This window comes from Eulemur rufifrons, chromosome 7 (assembly GCF_041146395.1).
Source record: "Eulemur rufifrons isolate Redbay chromosome 7, OSU_ERuf_1, whole genome shotgun sequence".
NCBI classification, from domain to species: domain Eukaryota; kingdom Metazoa; phylum Chordata; class Mammalia; order Primates; family Lemuridae; genus Eulemur; species Eulemur rufifrons.
Window position 1 is genome coordinate 63068439 of NC_090989.1, and position 19510 is coordinate 63087948.

General features: G+C 47.3%; 1 protein-coding gene and 1 pseudogene across 2 annotated transcripts in view; one reads left to right on the top strand and one right to left on the bottom strand.

The window, feature by feature from the left end:
• Nucleotides 1–606: 606 nt before the first annotated feature.
• Nucleotides 607–19510, bottom strand: part of GPR156 (G protein-coupled receptor 156) — a 58223-nt gene continuing 39319 nt past the window's right edge. The window contains exons 5-9 of one of the 2 annotated variants that reach the window (XM_069472678.1): nt 16931–17044; nt 15857–15952; nt 12332–12568; nt 6211–6369; nt 607–1957 (exon numbers count right to left, since the gene is read on the bottom strand). In XM_069472678.1, the coding sequence (XP_069328779.1) occupies nt 629–1957; nt 6211–6369; nt 12332–12568; nt 15857–15952; nt 16931–17044 (1935 nt within the window). In that variant the 3' untranslated portion in view covers nt 607–628. Of the gene's footprint in view, nt 1958–6210; nt 6370–12331; nt 12569–15856; nt 15953–16918; nt 17045–19510 lie in introns of both variants that reach the window. The other variant, XM_069472677.1, reaches the window with a different exon arrangement.
• Nucleotides 17326–18451, top strand: LOC138387731 (suppressor of IKBKE 1 pseudogene; annotated as a pseudogene).

The following is a 19510-nucleotide window of genomic DNA, read 5'->3' on the forward strand; positions in this document are numbered from 1 at the left end:
GGTGTCTCAGGGATAACGGCGAAGTAACGTAATAGTGGAAAGACGTGAACAAGAAAGAGCGGTGGCTCTAAGCTGAGTCTGGCCAGAAGCTGGAATCTCGGGGTGGTGCTGTTCACAACCTTCAGCAGAAACAAAAACACCACCTTCCAGGATGTAGGAGACTTATCTTCCTGGCAGGTGTGTCCACCAACAGGCCAGTTGGACCCCAAAACTCAGGTTTTGCAGAAATTTCCCATCCATCTCCCCATCTGTCTGTCCATCCAGCCACCCACCTGGTACATATTAATAGTTTTGTAGAATGCAGGCTGACCCGGATGGAAAACCCTATGTGTTCATTTAGCACCTTTCCTCTAAGGAGTCAGTATCTTTTATAGTCACTCAACTGGAGTCTTTTACAGTAATGCTGTGAGGTAGTAACAAGACAGGCAATACCCTTCTTTTTATAGATCAAGGAGTGCTCTCAGTAACACAACGAGCATAGCCGGAGCACAGCTGAAACACGTTACGGGCTGGCTGAATGCACGGCACTGGTCTGTTCCCTGAAGACCAGAAACTGGCTGTCCGCCTGCGGGCCTTGTCATGGCTTCTCCTGCACTAACCTCTGTCACCGCACTAGCTCTGCTGCCCTTCACACCAGTGTGGGTTTCAAGTCATCTTTGAAGTTCACAATGGGCTTGGAGCGGGCCCACAGCTTTTCCCAGGAAGCCAGCCCCCTGGCAGGCTCCGGGTCAGTGTCTGATGTGTCACTAGAGTCAGAGGAGCTCTGGAAGCAGATTTCACAGTAGGGCCGGTGGCAGCGGCAGAAGAACTCATCTGAGCTGCTGGACTCAGTGTCAAAGTAGTCGTACTGAGAAGACAGGGAGGGACACCCTAGGGATGCTGGGGGCCGCAGCTGCCACTGCTCAGGCAAGTCTGGCGAGGCCCTGGATGGGCGTGGGGCAGCAGGACTTTGTGCTCGGCCAGACTCAGAAGGCTGGTAAGGAAAGGCCACATCATTCCCTCCAGCCCCCTGGGGATCTGTCTGGCTTTGTTTGTTGCCCTCCAGGGTGCTTGGCCTGTCTTGAGGACCTGAAAATAGAGAAGGCTTCCTGCAAGAGGGTCTTGGAACCCTGCAATCAGCAGTTTGGGGGGCCAGGCTGGGGCTGTCCCCATTCTGCACATTCAGCCCACTGTGTGCCCCAGAAACAGTCCTGTTTGCCTGACGCCCCGCATAGGAGGGTACAGAGCCAGGAGGGCGTGAGCAAGCCTGCCGAGCCACCCGCCTTCTCCTAACCAAGTACGGGCTGAAGCCCAGCTCCTTGCAGAGGGGCATCTTCTGGGGGCTGAAGGCAGCACTGCTCTTCCAGGGCTGCTGGGGATGAGACGGGGATGAGGGGAGTGGAGCCTCAGGACCCAGGCCCAGATCTTGTAAGACTTCCTGAAGTTTCTCCCTGATCACTGAATTGACCCTTGACAGCCGCCGTGGGGGCTCCTCTGAGTTCTCCAGCTGCCTCTGTCTCTGGGTATCAGAGCCCCCTCTACCTTGGAGGAGACTATGGCTGGGGGCCATGGGTGCCTGCTCTCCTCTTTCCGTATTCCGGCTTTGCTCAGCCTGTAGCTTCTGGCTACAACCTGAGTCTAAATGACCAGAAATGTCTTTCAAGTCAGACATCTTCTCCTGCTGTCCTGGGGAGGGGCTGGTGTCTTTCTCAGGCCCCTCAAGGCTTTGCACACCTAGGGAGGGCACTGAGCTATGCTGGGAGTCCTGGGCAGCCACACCGCTATCATTCTGAGAGCCAGCGGGGCATTCCAAAGGCCGCTGGGCAGAGGATGCTGTCTGGACGTCCTTGCTCTGGGAGGAGGCAGGTGGGGCAGCCCATCCTGGGAGGTCATAGTTGCACTCAGCAGACATCAGCCTCACTAGCTTCTCTTTGGCATTGTTTACTTGTTCCTGCAGGCTTTCAATCACAGCATTTTTCTGTAAAATAAAAGTAAAAACATCAACAAAACATGCTGATGAGGGTTCCATACTGCCTCCCAGGGTGGAAAAAGTGTGGCTTCAGAAGACCTTGGTTTAAATTCCAGTTCTTCCAATGTATTGGCTGGTGGCCTCAGGCTCTGAGGGGGGTACCTCCCTCAGGTGAAATGAGTTGATATGCACAGTAACTGCATGGATGAGGCTCAATAAATAGCCACAAGTTGTTGTTGTTGTCTTCATCTCCCCTTGTATCCCCAGGCTGTGTAGCATTGTCTGAGGAGGGAGAAGTCACAGCCTAGCTGCTGGAGTGCACCCCCCCCCCACCCTTCCCCAGAACTCAGGGGGTCAGGTTATTCTGCAAGACACCAGCCTGAATAATGCTTGTGATGGTCCAACTCCGGGTTTATCACGCTTTTGCAAAATACAGACGAATTTGAAGCACATCCCAAGGGAGGAACAAATGGGGAAACAAGTATTTTGCCTCTTGCTAAACAGCCTAGAAAATGGAAAGAACAGGGAGAAGAGTGGAGGTTCCTGGGCCAAACACGTAAGACTGGAGCCAGGAGGGGCCAAAGAGAATCTCAGTCGGTGTCATCACCTTCCTAGGCTGGACCTCTGGGGGTGAGAGAGGCCAAAGCTAACACGTGCCAATATCAGCTGTCAGTATCTCCTAAAGAAGTGCATGCATCAGAACTATTGGAGAAACTTTAAAAAATTATATATTGTTAGGCCTAAGTCCCTGATAGCTTGATTCAACAGACTTAGAATGGAGCCCAGGAGATGAATGAGGCTGGGGCAGTTCTGCTACTGAACTGCTTACCTGCTGCACAGGTCAGCTGATCAACAGGCTGTGCCTGGGAGGGCTGGCAGATGAGAGCTGCAGAGACACATCTGTCCTAACTGCAAGATTCTGGGGCACAAAGTAGGAGAGGGAGTATTGGCAATGGGTGTATAGGAAATGACTGAAGCTGGACATCTTTCCTTCGTGTGGCAGCTGATTCTCTGGCTCACACTGCGTGTCCACCTTTGGAAATTTCTTATGCTCAAAGGCAGAGGAGCAGGGATGAGATCTTCATAGGGAACAGCTGGTCTTGGGGCAGATGACACGGCGTTAAGGGTTTTGGGACGGCAAAGACATAAGCATATGTTCTAGGAAGTCTTGTTTGAACACCAAAATGCTACCTCTTTGCTGCCATGCCCTGTAGAAGCTGAAGATGACCATTTGGACATGTTAATACATTAATGATGCCCTAGAAACAAAAGGATATTCCCCTTTTAGGATAACTAATACAAGCTGCCTATGGATTGAACCTGTGGTTTCTTCTCAACTGTTTTACATGGGAGAGTTGCCCAGAAATGATCCTTTAAGGGAGCAGTAACTTCAGTAAAATAGTCCAATATTCTGACTAGCAACTTCCCAGACAGACCCACTGCTCCCCACCTATGAGCAGGAAGGGGATTTTTCTGATAGTCAGTATTCCCAGTTTCACCCTGGTTTAAGTCTACTTCTTTTGCCATCAGGAGAGAGTCCAGGACCAGTGAGTGACGGATGAATAAGGCGGAAGGGACTTTCAGCTGAGCGCCTGCACGCCTGTTCTCCCCACATGCAGAGTGGTAAGGTCTGGGCGTTGCTGGGTGAGTGCAGGTGACTCAAGGACTCGCTAGGAGCAGCGTGGATGAGTAACAGGAGACACTTGGCCTCTTCAGGATACCTGGGCTGTGCCCGCGCGCTCTCTCTCTGAGGATCTCATGGGGGTGACTGTGATGGCTGCACAGGAGGGACCCCAAGTCCCTCCTCCTCCCCTAGTCCCTCCTCCTGAAGCCCACCCTGCACAGCCTCATGCTGGCTTCTGCAGGCCTCGATTGCCTCACAGAGTTAGGAAGAAGCCATCAGCTGACGACAAACACTCCAGCGGGCAAAATCCGAGTACTGTGTTTTTGTGCTTCATCCACAAACTCCTTTGAGTATAGAAAAACAGCATAAACACTGAGTTGGGAAGAATATTCTTCTCCCAGCAAACCAAACATCTGAAGCTGGCTGCTGGCAGACTTAGAAATGTCAACCTAAACAGTCAATTTCCCTTCTTCCAGAAAAGGAAGTGGGACTGTTTTCTCCATGGCTGCATACTAATTAGAGGCGTGGTGTGAGGCACTGCCATTGTGAGACCAAAATCCGACCTACCGTGGCAGCTGCATTGCAATGAGCTTACTAATGATTATTTTGGGCACATTGGGAGAAGCAAAATGACCACTGGCGGGTTTCATAGGGTGCAGGCCATAAGCAGAAATGGAATCAACGTCTTGTTTCTATGGTTCAAAGAAGAAAAGTAATGGGTGGTTTCCTTGGCTACAGAGTGGCCTCTGTCTGCTGGCCTTCACTCTGACAGGGAAGTCAGTGACAGATGCCACCTCAAACAGCTTCTACGGGACCCTTGGCCATCGGGGCAAGAGAGGCTAGAATGAGAAGATGGACAGCCCAGACCATGGGAAAGTAAGAGGAAAGGCACGGGGTGGTAGAGGGGCTGCACAGGAGGGACCTGCAAACTGTGAGCTGGTGTCAGGGTTTGTGCACATACTGAGGCTGGAGAGAGATTTGTGTTTATCTACTGGGCAGCACTGGAGCTGGGGACGCAGCTACTGGATCCTCTCTAGGCCTGCCACGGGGTCCCAGCACTGGCTGCCGGTTCTCAGGCCTGTTCTGCGGAAGGTGTTCCAGGTGTAGCATGTGCTGGGAAGGTCAGCTTTTTACTGCCTGTGCATCGGTACTCGTTGAGGGCTCTTCCTCTGGAGACTCAAAGCATCGTTTTGAATAGAGCAGACTGAGTCCCTGCGTGGGAAGCAGGGCAGCGTGGCAGAAGTACAAAAATCACGTCACACATTACCATAAGGCTAAAGAGTCAGTCCACTTGGCTGTTCCAACATTAACTGATCATGAATGAAAACCATCCTGGCTGTTCTAGCCAAGTTTCTGGCCTCCTGTTTAGCTGGAAAAAAATGCTGCTTTGATATTTCACGGAGCATCAAAGGCAATGCTACTCCCTCGCCAGGTGGGAAGAAATCTGGCTTTGAAATAATGTCCTGAATGCTTCATACATAGTGAAGAGATGGAGAGGTACTGCTCTGACAGACGAAAAAGGTCCAGAACCAAGGGGACGTTGTCGGAGACTAGAGGGCAGGGACAGTGGGTACCTAGGCAGACTGGGTCCCTTCATCTGTCGTGTTTCATAGGTCCCCATCACACCATCCTCTCACCAGGGACTAGTAACACCCAGGTGGCACTCCCATTACAAAAAAGCAGTTTCCCAAATAGCACCTACTTAGCTATGTTCTGAACTGAAGAAAATATGGAATGTAATTCAATTAGTGTCAAAATACTGACTAATTCCCCTGGGCCCTGTGCCTTCGTTCTGAGTCAATGCAGCCCTCAAGCTTTTCCATGTGCTTCTTCAAGCCTGCACAACACTGCCACAGTCTGGGAGAGGGGCCAACTCTGGCTCAAGTACAGAAGAAAGAACAATGGGGGGCTGCCTGGCTCCCCTTGGCGCTGTAAGAACATGCAGAAGCCCTTGGTTAGCCCCCCTCGGTAAGTCCCCTTCCCCATCTGTAGATATGTCTGGACTTACTGGGCTGATGGATGATTGAAATCTCTAGTCAGCACCTGGGAAAGAGAATCAGGGTCCCCTAAGATCTTGGACATGAAGGCACTACTCTATGTAAAGAGAGTGTCACCCAGAAGCCAGTGTCCACTACAGCTCAGGGCCTTTACAATGTTGTTCCCTCTTCTTGGAATGCTTTTACCTGTACTCCTTGCCTGACCACTTTGTACTTAACCTTCAGCCGTCAGCTCAGAGAATCTTTTTTGACTGCTTTATATTAGGTTCCCTTGCCCTTACCACCCTGATTTTTTCCTTCATTAATTTATATCTTTATGTTCCATATAAATGTTCCTAATCACAATTTATATGTTTATGTTTCCTCCACTCAGTAGTGGGCTTCATGTGGGTAGGAACTAAGTTTTTGTTCATCAGCACTTAGCACAATGCCCTGCACACAGGAGTGACTTGCTATATCTCCGTTCACTGAATGAATGCGGTGGATGCTGATCACTGGGGAAATGCTGAGGCTTTGCTTGCTGTTCAGGGAAGTGGGAGGACGGGAGGAAAAGAGGATGAGAGCAAAGAGAGCATCTGGGGGCCACTGATGCATGACTAAAGTCCTTTGCAGAGAATCTGCCAGGCAGGGGTGCGGCTTACTTCCGTGAGGAGCCTCTCCATGGAACTTTTCTCTCCTCTCGGGTGGCAGTTCTGTTCCTCACCATACTGGGTATGGAAGCTTTTGCTGGGAGTGCTGAAATATTTGGCCATGCATCTGATTGTTTGGTTTTCCTCTTCAAATGCCTTCCATTGCTTCAGCTGTTAGATAAAAGAACACATGTTACTTATTTAATTACACACCAAGAAGCACATTCTCTCACTCTTTCTCATAAACACCAGGGAATGACACTGTCACAGATACGCATGTGCACAAGCTATTCTCTCCTCAGAACGTACTTTACTCTGGAGAGCTCATAGACAGTAACGACAAAAGGTATAGAGAACATTAAGGTTGGATAGTTTTAGAAAATGCCAAAGGAAGATGACAGGTAGATGAAATAGAACAGCCTTAGCCCATCTCCCTACCCATTGCCAAACTGGTCAAATAAAGCCAGAGCTGAACTATCCTTCACAGAGCCATATTCTAAAGCCAGTGTTTGGGAGCTATCACAGGGTTAAGCAATCTAAACACCGTATGTTTCCTATGAAACCATTTCTAGTTGTGTGCAGCTGTGCTTAATTATTTTTCATTTGTTCACTAATGGTGTGCTAACTTCTATTGAAACTCCAGTTCCTTGCTGGTGGACTTCTAACATGAGTCAATTATTAAGGCTCAAACAGAGAACCACAAATGTCAATACATATGAGAGAACATTAGGTCTGAGATCTGATCCTCTTTTTTCCTTGACAAACGAAGGATTCAAGAGGAATGTGACTGTCTAAGCTCACCAAATGGGTTAGCAGCAGGACCCCAGCTGTAACGGGGCACTGTGCCCCACCAGGCGTCCTCACACAGTTGAGGAAGAAAGAGACTGTTCACTGCGGGGGTCCTCGGGAAGATTCGTCAAGAGAAACTGGTCTTGAGAAACAATCTATGGAAGCGTGGGCGGATTTAGTTTAGCAGGGATGGAGCTGAACAGAGAACACTCACACAGGCGTCCTCCCGAGCCTTTGGGACACTGTCTCTACCTGGGGAATGCCAGTGATGTGAATGACAGAGGAAGTCACAGTGGTGGAGACTTCTCTTTTTCCCTTAAAAATCCCCACAACTAAATGTCCTACTGACAGATGCTGGGGACTCTGGCACCTTAGTTCTAGAAATGATGCTGAGGTGTTTATGGGCAGCCTCAAAAGGAACCTGGAATTTCCTTGCTCACTCATCAAACATTTATTAAGCTCTGACTATGGGGTGTAACCCAAATTCCATAAATCTCAGATAGAATTCTAAGTCCTGCCATCAATTTCAATACCACATTCTCACCCAAGTCCTCTTGGGTCCTCTGTTGACTCAGCATGAGTCCTTCATGGTGTCAGGAGCCTGTGTGAACTGTGCTGGGTGAGGCCAGGAATGTCACCTCTCAGATGCCTTTCTCGAAGGCGCCCTCCCTTCTGAAGGATGCTGTCAGCTCACCACCCCACTCAGGAACCAGTGGAGCCAACACCACACGGTCACCCTCTGGTCTTGGTGGATGGAGCGGAGTAGGGTTACTCTCCTAGCACTGACCCTGGCAGTGTTTCAGTGTTTCTGCTGCTGCTCAGCCACACCCCCGCTTCCCTAGCAGTACAGCTTTTCCTTTCTTTTCCCCAGCACCGCTGGTCTGAGGCCTCTCTGCAGGGCTGCTGGAAGAACAGCCCAACACTGGCACAAGGGCACTGTCAGGGCTTTTCGGCCTAAGCTGGTTAGGTGGAGTCAAGTCAGGTACTCTGTGACTAGAGCTGCCCCACCTCCCTTAATTCCTTCTTTGTGAAGATGCTGGTCCTCAAGACTTGACCCTTCAGAAGGACACATTCTGGCTTTCTCAGCCTCTAGGCTACGTGGGTATGGGAGGCTGAATAATGGCCTCTCGAAGGTGTTCATTGGCCTCCTCATCCCTGGGACGTGTGAATGTGCTACCTTACATGGCAAAAGGAACTTTGCAGATGGGAACAAGTTAAGGATTTTGAGATGGGGAGATGAGTCTGGATTATCTAGGTGGGCCCAGTGTAATCACAAGAGGGAGGCAGGAGGGTCAGAATCAGAGAAGGGGATGTGACAACAAAAACAGAGGTTAGAGAGTAAGATTTGAATATGCCACACTGCTGGCTCAGAAGTTGGAGGAAGGGACAATGAGCCCAAGAATGCAGGTGGCCTCTAGAAGTTGGAAAAAACAAGGAAACAGATTCTGCTCTGGAGTCTCCAGAAGGAATACCGATCTACCGACATCTTGATTTTAGCCAAATAAGTCCCATTTCAGATTTTTGTCCTCTGCAACTGTAAGTTAACAAATTTCAATTATTTTAAGCCACCAAATTTGTGGTAATTTATTATGGCAGCAATAGGAAAGCAATACAGTGGGATAAAATGTTCAGTCTTTAACAGGGCCCTCCAGGGCCCTCAGAGGCTCCCGTCTCTGCCCTCTCACCTCTTGTCATTCTCCCCTAATTTCCGTTTGTGCTGCAGACACACCCTATTCTCTCTCGGGCCTCTCTGCCTCTGGTCATGATGTTATCCCATCTGAAATGCCACCCTCTGTCCTTCCTCCATCTGCTCAATGAACTCTTACTATTCCTTCCGGCCTGAGCTCAAACACCTCATTTTCTGAGAAGGTGTCACCGAGTTCCAGGGAGGGTCTTCCTCAGCCTCGTGTCACATGCCTTCCTCAAAGCACTTAACACTCATTATAATTCGTTTCCTGTCTGCTCCCCACTAGACCCAGAGGCGGGGCCACGTCTTTAACTGTGCGTTCCCAGCAGTTAATAAATGGACGGATGGATACCTGAGCAAATGAAGGAAGCTTTTCTCCAAAAAGCTCACTGGTCTAGCAGGGGTGCTGGGACACAAAGAGAGAACTACGAGGCGGACTACAAAGTCCCAAGTGCCTTCATGGAGGAGCAGATGAAACACTTCGGGGTTTAGAGAAAACAATGTCCCACCTCAGGACCTGCCTGCCTCTCAGAGGAAGTGGAGGGGTGGAGGATGGGTCACATTCAGGTCACAAAAGCAGAGGCTGGCTGATTCCTGCCAGTGCTTGGCATAAACACTCGGGCGTTTCCTGAGGGCCTGTGGAGAATGCTTCTTGGTGCACCTGCCGCTTTAGTAACGTCATCCACGTCACCCAGCTCTCTGGCGCCGCCTGGCTGCCCCTGGGGGTACCTGTGCCTTTGCTTCCACAAACCCCTCCCATCGCATCCGGCTGAAAGCTCAGCGGGAGACGGAAGCCCACCTCGCTGCAAACCCCCCTCCCCACCCCCCGCCTCGCACCACGCAGCTCCCCTCACGCGCTTTTCCAAATTTGCTCAGCCATCTTACTCTCCAGGGAACACACAGAGCAAGTCTCACAGGGAGATTCATTCTGACCTCTGAGCCTGAGAGGAACACACAAAAAACTGACAACCCTCAGTTACTTTTGTATTTTGAAAAAGGATTTACCTCCTAAGCATCAAATACAGTAGACTATAAGATATATTTTTTCTTTTCACATCATGGTCAGTTCATTCAAGAGGAGGGGGAAGAAAAGCACGAGAGAGAAAATAGAAGAGGAAAGACAAGTAAGAGAAAGGAAGCTCAAGAAAGCTAGGAGGAAACTGGGGTGGGGAGCCAGACAGAAGAACAGAGATGGCCAGTGCCGTCTGTCCCCCCAGCTCCTGTACCCCACAGTCACTCCGTGTCCACTCCCAGTCCAGCAGATCAGGTGCTTGTGGCTTAGCGCAAACCTGGAAGTCAGATTTCAAGCGGTGCTTCATCCTGCACTTTTGTGTGCAGATGAGAGTGCCCAGATGTCACTCCTGTCCTAGGTGCTGAGGATTCACACACAAGAGGAAGCAGAAGTCGCGTGGCCGAGGCTTGGGATGCCAGGAGGCAGTGGTGAGAGTGAGGGTGGACAGAGGAGATGTAAGCAGGGCAACATTGTGGAGGTCACTGATTCACTTAATGTTCAGACATTGGTCTTGTTTGAGATCAGGAAGGCGTTCCTCTGATAGTTCCTTGATGATCACTTCTGCCCAAAATTATTCTGTTCTCTTTCAAAGACTCCTATTAGCTTTCAATTGTATCCCTAGATGTTTTCCATATTTTCTTATCTAGTCTCTCATTTCTATCTGTTTTCTTGCTTTCTGTTTCCTTAAATGAATTCACGAATTCAATATTTTGCAGGGTCTAATTGCCTATTCAGTGCTTCTCTTGGGGTTTTAAATTTAATACAATATTTTTCATCCTTATTCAATATTTCATTATCTAAGATTATATTCATGATGGTTTGCATTAGTTGAACAGAGGCAATATCTTCTGAATCCCATTGACAAGACAAATCAGATGTCTTCTAAAAACTTCTACTTCAGAGGAAGGCAGCTTCTCTGAATTGTGAGAAATTTGTGGCCCTTTTCTTGTGAACTGCAGACTCCCTTCATAGGTCCTTTCCCCCGAATTTATAGTCTTACATGAGAAGAGCTGTATTCTCCTGGCATAGTAACTATATTCTCTTGGTCTTTCCCTCCTGAGCACACGAAGGCTGCTGTATCTCCAGGTATCACATACATTCCAGGCAGGAAGAAGGTAAAAGGGGCAATGTCAGCCATGCTAATCATTTTATTTAGGAAAGCAAAAGCTTTCTCACAAGCCTCCCAGAAAACCTCTAGTGTTCAGAATGGTGTCATATGGGCACTGCTAGCTATCAGGGAGGCTGGCAAAGCAACAGTTTAGCTTTTCGGTCTATCTAGTGGAGGTAAGCATGGAAGAAAGGCATTGGCAAAGAGGTTAACAATCAACAATGTTGGCCACAGGGCCTTCCCCAAAGGCCCCTGCCCACTTGTCCCCACCATCCCCATCTCCTAGGGAGGAACAGTCCTTGCTTTTCAGAGCCCATTTCTGCTATATCCCAGAAAAATAAGCCTCAGCTCTCAGTGGCTTCCTTCATTTCAGTTCTTACAGCATTAAGATTCGGCAAAAATTCCTCCAGTTTCTGGCACAGAGGCAATATCCATCCTTGGTTTCTAGTGCTGCTGCTGCAGACTTTTCCAGCATTACTTATTCTACTGAGTATTTTAATGAGAATTTATGAACAGGAAGAAGAGTAAAGGGCCCATGCTTGTGCTACACCATCACACCCCAAAGTACACTCTCTCTTTGAAAAATACACCATAACTCTCCACCCGCCAACACTTAAATTATCAGTTAGCTCCCTCATGAGGACATGAGGACATCGTTCATAGTGAACTGGAAGCTGCCGTGGGAATCAGGATGGGGTCTTGAGGGAGGAGTGGGGTGAAGGAGGCCTCAGGGGGAAGAAAAGGAGAATTAGGAGGGAAACAGGAAAGTGCCTAATGCCAAGTTCATTAACTTAGACATCTGTGGCTCAGTGGTCCCTAGGGCATGGCATGAACACTACAGCTTACTTGCCCCTTTAAGCCTATGGATCCCGTCTTCTTTCTCTCTGAATCATCCTTCATTTTTGCTGTCTGGATATTCCTGCTTCTAGCTTCTCCCCTCATTTGATTTTTTTCTTAATCCCCATAATATGAAATATATTTTTATTTGGTTTTTATTTCTCCTTGTTGTAAAAAGAAGAGGAATGTTCTATAAACATTCTTCCAATAAGAAAAAAGGAAAAGCATTTTAAATCATAAAGTTCCAAGTGGATTTTTCCCTGTGAATCTGCAATCCCCAATTGGAAAGACATAAAGGTTCCTCACTCCCACACTAGTGAAAGAAATAACATTATTGACATGAAGGGGGCTTGGGAACGAGTGCAGCAGACTAGAGGGTGGGCGGAGAAGCAGGTCTGCGATGCAGCCCCCCAAGGAACAGGCACGGCGGGCGTGAAGGGTGGAAATGGGGGTTGCCACCACTGCTTGGCCCACTCTGGCCTGCCCTCCTTGTGACAGGGAGCAGAGCTGTCTTTCTCCAGGACAGTGAGGAAGGACAGAGGTGGCCACCTCACTAGGATCCTCTGCTTTCCTTCTGATGCTCCAACAAATGGCATGGAGGGGTTATCAGTAGAAAACAAAATGAACAACTTGTTGTGCCCCGTGTAAACTCTGGAGTGACTAAGAGGACCAGCCCCGCAAGACTATTCCTGGAGCATACCTGGGGAATGAAGATGAAGCAGTTGATTGTGGTTGTGCAAACAAAGATGCCTCCAGACGTGAGTCCAAAGACCAGGTTGGGCCAGGAGTGCAAGTATCTGGTGACCACAAAAAGCAGCCCGGCAGCCAGGACCAGGAGGTTGACCCCAATCATGATGGTTAAGGACTGGTTCACAGGAGGAGAGCTGACGTGGTCAGTCAGGCCAGCCAGGTAGGCACCATATAGCAGGAGCAGACCCTGGGCAGAGAGGAGAAACAGAGGCTCAAAGGAGTGGAACAACAGGTTCAACAGCAGTAGGGCTGGAATCCATTTCCTCCTCTGTAAAATTGGGGTAATAATACCTACTTTTAAGGTTGCTATGAGGATTGACTAAGATAACACATAGGAGAACCCTTAGGGCAGCCCCTTATACCTAGTAGGTACTTCATAAATGTTATTTTCCTTTCCTTCACTGAGAATTAGTTTATCAGAAATTGGCATGTCATCCATCATACAGGACTCTTCTGGGACAAGGCACAGGATCATACAGGTGGGTAGGAGCCCTACAGAAAGGGCCGTCAGGCACTAGGAGGGCAGTGGGCACAGGGTGCTGCTGGTGGTGAGAGCTCCCACGTCCACTGTGCAGTTTTGCACACTGCACAAAGCTGAGACGTGGAAGTGGAAATTGACCTGTGGTCTGCTTGTCAAGTCACGTGCCATGGCAGGGGCAGTGCCCAAAGGAAGGGGCTCTTTTTTCTAATATACCCAAAGGCACCATCTGCTTGCCAAGCCCTGCACCTGCAAGATTGCATCTGCCTAGAAGGGATGCCTTTTTCTAATTTACACAAAGCCTGTCTATAGGCTAGCAGTGGCTTTGTGCCAGTGAGTGTTTACAGGAGATGAAGGGTGAAAAAAGAGGAGAACAAAGACAGGCTGGGACCTAGGCAAGACTGTGGGACAGGCAGAGGCAGCAAAAGCCCCATCTATACTTTTCGCCCCCTGTGTGACATTCCCTGCCCCCACCCAGGGCCCTATTCTTTCCTCTCTCCCATGAATGTAAACCTGCTCTCAGCATTCTCATTTGTACTAAGGAGAAAATATCTCGTAGCACCTTGAAGTGCTGCCTCTCCCAGAGGAGTTGCATTTATTCAGAAATCAAAGCTTTAATCAATCACACACAATATCTAAGTTCAACATATGTTCACCTTTCTATGTGCAAAGTGTCATACAAGGTGTAGGGCAGAAAACAGTGCTACAGAGAAGAATATGTCATGGTCCTGGCTTTCAAGGCACCCAGTCTGGTAGGTAGATTTAAGGTAAGCACACAAATGTCCATGTTTATAACACACAATGCGAAGGTGCCGGGGGTAACCAGGTGGGGTGGGGACCCTGGTATTCAGAGGGAGACCTAACAAAGAAAGTGAGGTCAGGGGTCAGCAGGACACCAGCTGGCGACCCTGAAATCATACAACCTGGCCAACTCCGCCTGCCAAGATGGCCCTAAAGATAAGTTTTTGGAGAAATGGCTGTGCCAGGAGGGAAGGAGTGAGCATGGCAGAGATGCCTACAGGTGCCCTGGTCCCCAGATAGGGCCTGAGGGCCAAATGTGGCCACCCTGAGATCTTCAACAACTGGAGGACACATAAGCCAGGAGGCCAGTGGGGCCTGGCTTTTGGGTAACTGACACCGTCAGGAGGCATTCAGCAGAGCTGGACCATCGGTCATGTTATCAAATGTGAATGAAACTATGACTTTGAAATGTTCCGATAGGATTCCATTTAAAGATTTTAATTCCATTAAAATTCTTGTTGAAAGAGAAGTGTGAATAAAGTCTCTACACATCCGTAGCTCATGTTTGAATGAGTCTTATCTGATCCTTGCATGTCATTTGCCTTCACTGCTGAGAAGTGGGAGGCAGGGGGGTGACAGGCTGAGGTGGGGGCCTCAGGACTTAATGTGGAGATTGGGGTCCTCAGCAGGAGCGCCCCACTGGCCAGGGAGCCCACGGGGTCTGGCCCAGTAGGTTTCCTGAAGCTCCGCACTCTTTTCCTTCTTTGTCCTACAGAGAGACATTACAGTAAAATAAAATGGAAATGGGAGTACATAAAAGGCAATGGAGAAAATAAATGAAGTTGAGTCACAAAAGGAGTTGCTGTGGAGGACGTGCTAGGTCTCCGGGCTGGGGAGGAAACGCTCTTCTACAGGGACTCCAGGAAGCCAGAGAGGCACTGTATTTTCCAGAACTGCCTGGGGGCAGGGGAAGGACAGTAATAATAATATCTAACATTTATTGAGCTCTTGCTAGGGGCCAGGACGGGCTGAAACCCTTAACAGGCATGAACTCTTTGGAAACTTGGAGCAGCTCTGAAGGGGCATTATTCTCATGCCCATTTTACCACGAGGGAACTGAGGCTCAGTGAGGTTCATTCAGTGAGGCTCAGGGTCACCTAGGAAGGGCCTGAGTCAGCACCCAGACCCTGGTCTGTCTGTCACATTCTGAAGCTCATTTTCTTAACCATTAGCAAGATACTAGTGATCAAGAGCTGTTCACTTCCTAGAGTTATCTCTTAAAAACATTTCTATCAGAGTAACTTATGCACATAAGTTATGAAGCAACATTTCCCTGCTCTAGCCCTGCCCAGCCCCAGGCCTGCACCTCAGAAGCAGCCACTCGTAAGGCTCTCCTAGTGGTGGAGTGGGTCGAGTTTACCTCTAAAGGGGATCTATTTCTACAAAAATGCTGCCTTGTCTGCCATCAGTCGATCAATCAGTTCCCTCTGCCCTGAGAGTCAACAGGCAGCCTCCTGCCACGTAGGGCTGGCCCTGTTCATTGAAACAGGCCTGCCCTATACCCCTCAGAGCCAGTTCTCTGTCCCTCTAGGCTGAAAACGAGCTGTCCTGTTCTGACGACCTCCCTTAGTGCCCTGTGCCTGTATCCTGTACCCTCTGGGAATAATATCCTACTTCTCCCCATCTAACAGAGACAGAGGAGTCTAATGATGGGAGATTTGGTGCAGTATGGGAGACACTTTGAGACAGTGGGAACCCCTCAAAGGACACCATGAATGTTGCCATGTCTCAGAGCCAGCACGGCTTCCAATCGGAGCAAGAAAGTCAGGTGGGTGAAAGGTAGCAGGATACCTTGACCCAAATCTTGAAGAAACACACATAATAAGGGCACTTCGGAGAACAAATTAAGCTGTCTCAAATGTCTCCTCGGCACTCCCCTTGCAGGGGAGCTGGGAAGAAAACTGGTATTGCCAAATCAATTAAAAAAACCTGACCAAGAAATGGGAGAAACTGTGAGAATTGCAGATGTTTTGGGGGAGGACTGAATGAGGGAGTCCAAAGAGTTGGGGAAGTGAGCCCCCTCAAACCAAAAGTAGAAAAATAAAAAGAGTCATGGCTTTGAGGTTTATGTATCAACAGAGGTCTCCTTGGAGTTCAAGATTCTTTGCAGACATCGCTTCATTAATTCCTGTGATTCCCTCTTCATATCCATTTTGTTGGTGACAGACTGCATCCCAGGGAGATGTGGCCACCTACCTTGCAACCCCAAACGAGAGCAATCCAGACGTCGGAGTACCGGGAAGCACAGAATTGGGTGCCTGTCAAAGAGCAGGACACATCTCTCCCTGTCACCTAGGAGGAAGGGCGAGTTAGGACTGAGGGTGCCCACAATTACCAGGAACACACAGCAGATCTCTGTGAACATCCTGGAGCATGAACTCCTCTACAGCACATAATTTCCCCCTCAGGACGTAAAAACTGTAAAATGTGGGTGACTCTGTTAGAGACTAGATGAGAGTGACTATGAGCTGGAGGAAAAGACAAAGTCGGGCTGACGTGTGCATGTCTGCTGGCAGTGGGGCTCACCCCTCAGTCACATGCTCTGCTACCACAGTGATTCAAATCAGTGCCTCAGCAAAATTACCAACTATTTCATCATGGACCTGCTGTTTGCCAACAGTTGAATCTTTAAACATGAACATTGCAATGTCATGATTCCCTTGTATTCCTCAGCTTCTTGTGAGGCTGGAGACATGTAATAGTTCCTATTTATTGAGCACTATGTACCGGGCACAGTTAAGTCCTTTACTTGCATTGTTTCACTTAATGTTCATCACAGCCCTGTGGAATAGGTAGTATTATTATCTCCACTTTACCTTGAGGAAACAGAGACTTGGAGAGGTTAAATAACTTTCCCAAGGTCACATTGCTGGTGAGCTTGGCAGGGCTGGGATTTGAACCAGGGATGACTGGCACCAAAGACCACCTCCAAAGACTATCTCTACCTCTCAGCAATTAGGGGAATGTAACTGCTCATGGGGGAAAGTTCCCGTTATTGACAATGTGGAAGCAGAGATAACCGCCAGATCCCAGTGTGCTGACATCTCAGTGGAGGCCAACGGAGAGACACTTGGGCGGGAGGGGCAGTGGGTGCAACAGCACACCCTGCAGACCCGGGCAAGGTGCTCATGGCAGCCCCGGCTGCTGATTCTCCTTCCTCTAGAGTCCTTTATCTTCTTGTTTCAGGGAAGACCCCTGAGTATCCACAGAGGCCAGTCCAGTCCATGAATTAGATTCCCTAGGGAATGGGCCCCTCACCGTCATGCTGACACTGAGGATCTGGAGGCACTGGATGGGGTCAGTCAGCACCCAGGTCACGAGAAGGACCACATCAGCCATCACCAGGCCTGCCACCAGCCCCAGCAACTGCAGGTCTTTGATAATCTGCAAAAGAGTCAAGGTCAGAACTGTACTGAAAATGAAAAACAGAATGGTGGTATACATAGTTGAAGTATGGTTTCTATAATATACACATTGCTTTTATACCACTGTAAAGTTGAAAAATTTTAAGTCAAACTGTTGTAAGTTGGGGACTGTCTGTATTTGACTTAATATAAAGAGAATGTGTTACTTTTGTACTACAAAAATAAAATTAAAAAATATATTTACTGTGACTGGATTAAAACCTTGAAAAATATCAGGAAGGAGAGAAAATAATGAGAATTATGATAAAGGCTCAGGTGAGGAGTGCATACAGCGTTCATTAATTGGGGCAGAAGTATGGATCTGAGATTTTGGCAACCAGTAAAAGAAAGAAGTACAACCAATTACATGATTCAAGGTGTTTGTAAGATAAAACAAAATCAGTGGCCTAACCAAACTGTTCAAAACCAGATAAAGAGAAAATCTTCAAACAGTGAAAAAAGACACATTATATGTAGAGGAACAAAGATAAGAAAGACATCAGACTTCTCATCAGATACAAGGCCAAGTAAGAAGACAGTGAAGGAACATCTTCAAAGTACTGAAAGAAAAAAAGAAAACCTCAATCTAGAATTCTATACCCAGCAATATATCTTTCAGAAACAAAGGCAAAACAAAGACTTTTTCAGATAATCAAAAGCTGAAAGAATTCAGCACTAGCACACCCACACTAGAATGTTAGATATCCTTCAGGCAAAAGGAAAATTATATCAGATAAAATTACAGATCTATACAGGAAATTAAGAGCACTGGTGGGACAGGGGTCATGCTGCCGTTGAGAGCTGCACCATTGAAAAGACTCTGACAGATGCCAAGACGCTGCTGGAGAGTCGCCAGTGGATCAGTCTGAGGCCCTGTGCCGGCAGGTGGCAGCCATTGGGAGGTGGGGATTGTGCTTCTGGATCAGTATCAGGAAGATGCATCCAATATGAAGGTCATGTCCAAATACAAACCTCACATTCTACTGTCCCAAGAGAACACACAGATTAGCGACTTGCAGCAGAAAAACAGACAACCGTGGGTTTCCTTGGAGGAACACCAGGATGCTTTGGAACTCATCATGAGCAAGTATCAGAAACAGATGTTACAGTTAATGGTTGCTAAAAAAGCTGTGGATGCTGAACCAGTCCTGAAAGCTCACCAGTCTCATGCTGCAGAAACTGAGTCAGACTGACAGTATCTGTGAAATGGGAGAAGTGATGAGGAAAGCAGTTCTGGTGGATGATGATCAATTTTGTAAGATTCAGAAAAAACTAGCCCAATTAGAGGTTGAAAATAAGAATTCAAGAATTATAGTTCATCGGTAGTGAGTCCCTTCAGTTCATAAAGGAAAACTCAAGGAACACTGCTTCCCAAGCCATCAAATAACTGAACTGTGATGGTTCAGAGATTATATATCAGGGAAGTTATTATCTTTCCATTCAAGTATCGTCCATTCAATGTCTTGCCTCAAACTTGATTTAGTATTGGATAAAAGTTTGGGTGGCAAAAAAAAAAAAAGTACTGGAAATGGTAACTACATGGAAAAATACACGATTAATTCTCATTATTTAAATCTCTCTAAAGGATAATTGATTGTTTAAACACAAATGATAAGAACTGCATAAGGTTTATAACATATTTAAAGGTAAATACCACAAAGATTGGGATGGGAAGAAATGGAAACATGCTATTATACAATTATATACAAACTCTTCCAGAAATTGAAGAGGAGGGAATACTTCCCAACTTATTCTATAAAGCCAGCATTGGCTTGATAATAAAACTAGAAAAAGATACTATAGGAAAAGAAAACTACAGAGCATATCCATTATGAACATGAATGGATATACAAATTCCAAACAAAATTTGTACAAAATGAATGCAACAATATATGAACCAGATAATAAATCATGACCAAGTAGAGTTTATCTCAGGAATGCAGGGTTGGTTTGACATCCTAAAATCATTTAACGTAACGTAATCCACCATGTTGAATAAACTAAAAAAGAAAAACCATATGATTATCTCAATAGATACAGAAAAAGCATTTGACAAAACCCAACATAAATTCTTGATAAAAACTCTCAGAATAGAGTAGAATAAAATAGAACTTCTCCAACTGGATAAATGACATCTAAAATGGAACTACAGCTAACATTATGCTTAGTTTTGAACGATTGAATGTTTTCCCCATAAGATCAAGAATAATACAAAGATATCTACTGTCACTGCTTCTGTTCAAGATTGTACTATTGTTTCTAGCTAGTGCCATTAGACAAGAGCTTGGAAAGAAACTATCTTTATTCACAGATTATATGATTATTTATGTAAAAAATCTGATAAAATCTACAAAATAGCTGCTAGAACTAGTAGTTTAGCAAGGTTGCTGCATACATGACCAGCATACCAAAATCAACTATATTAATCTTTCTATATATTAGCAAC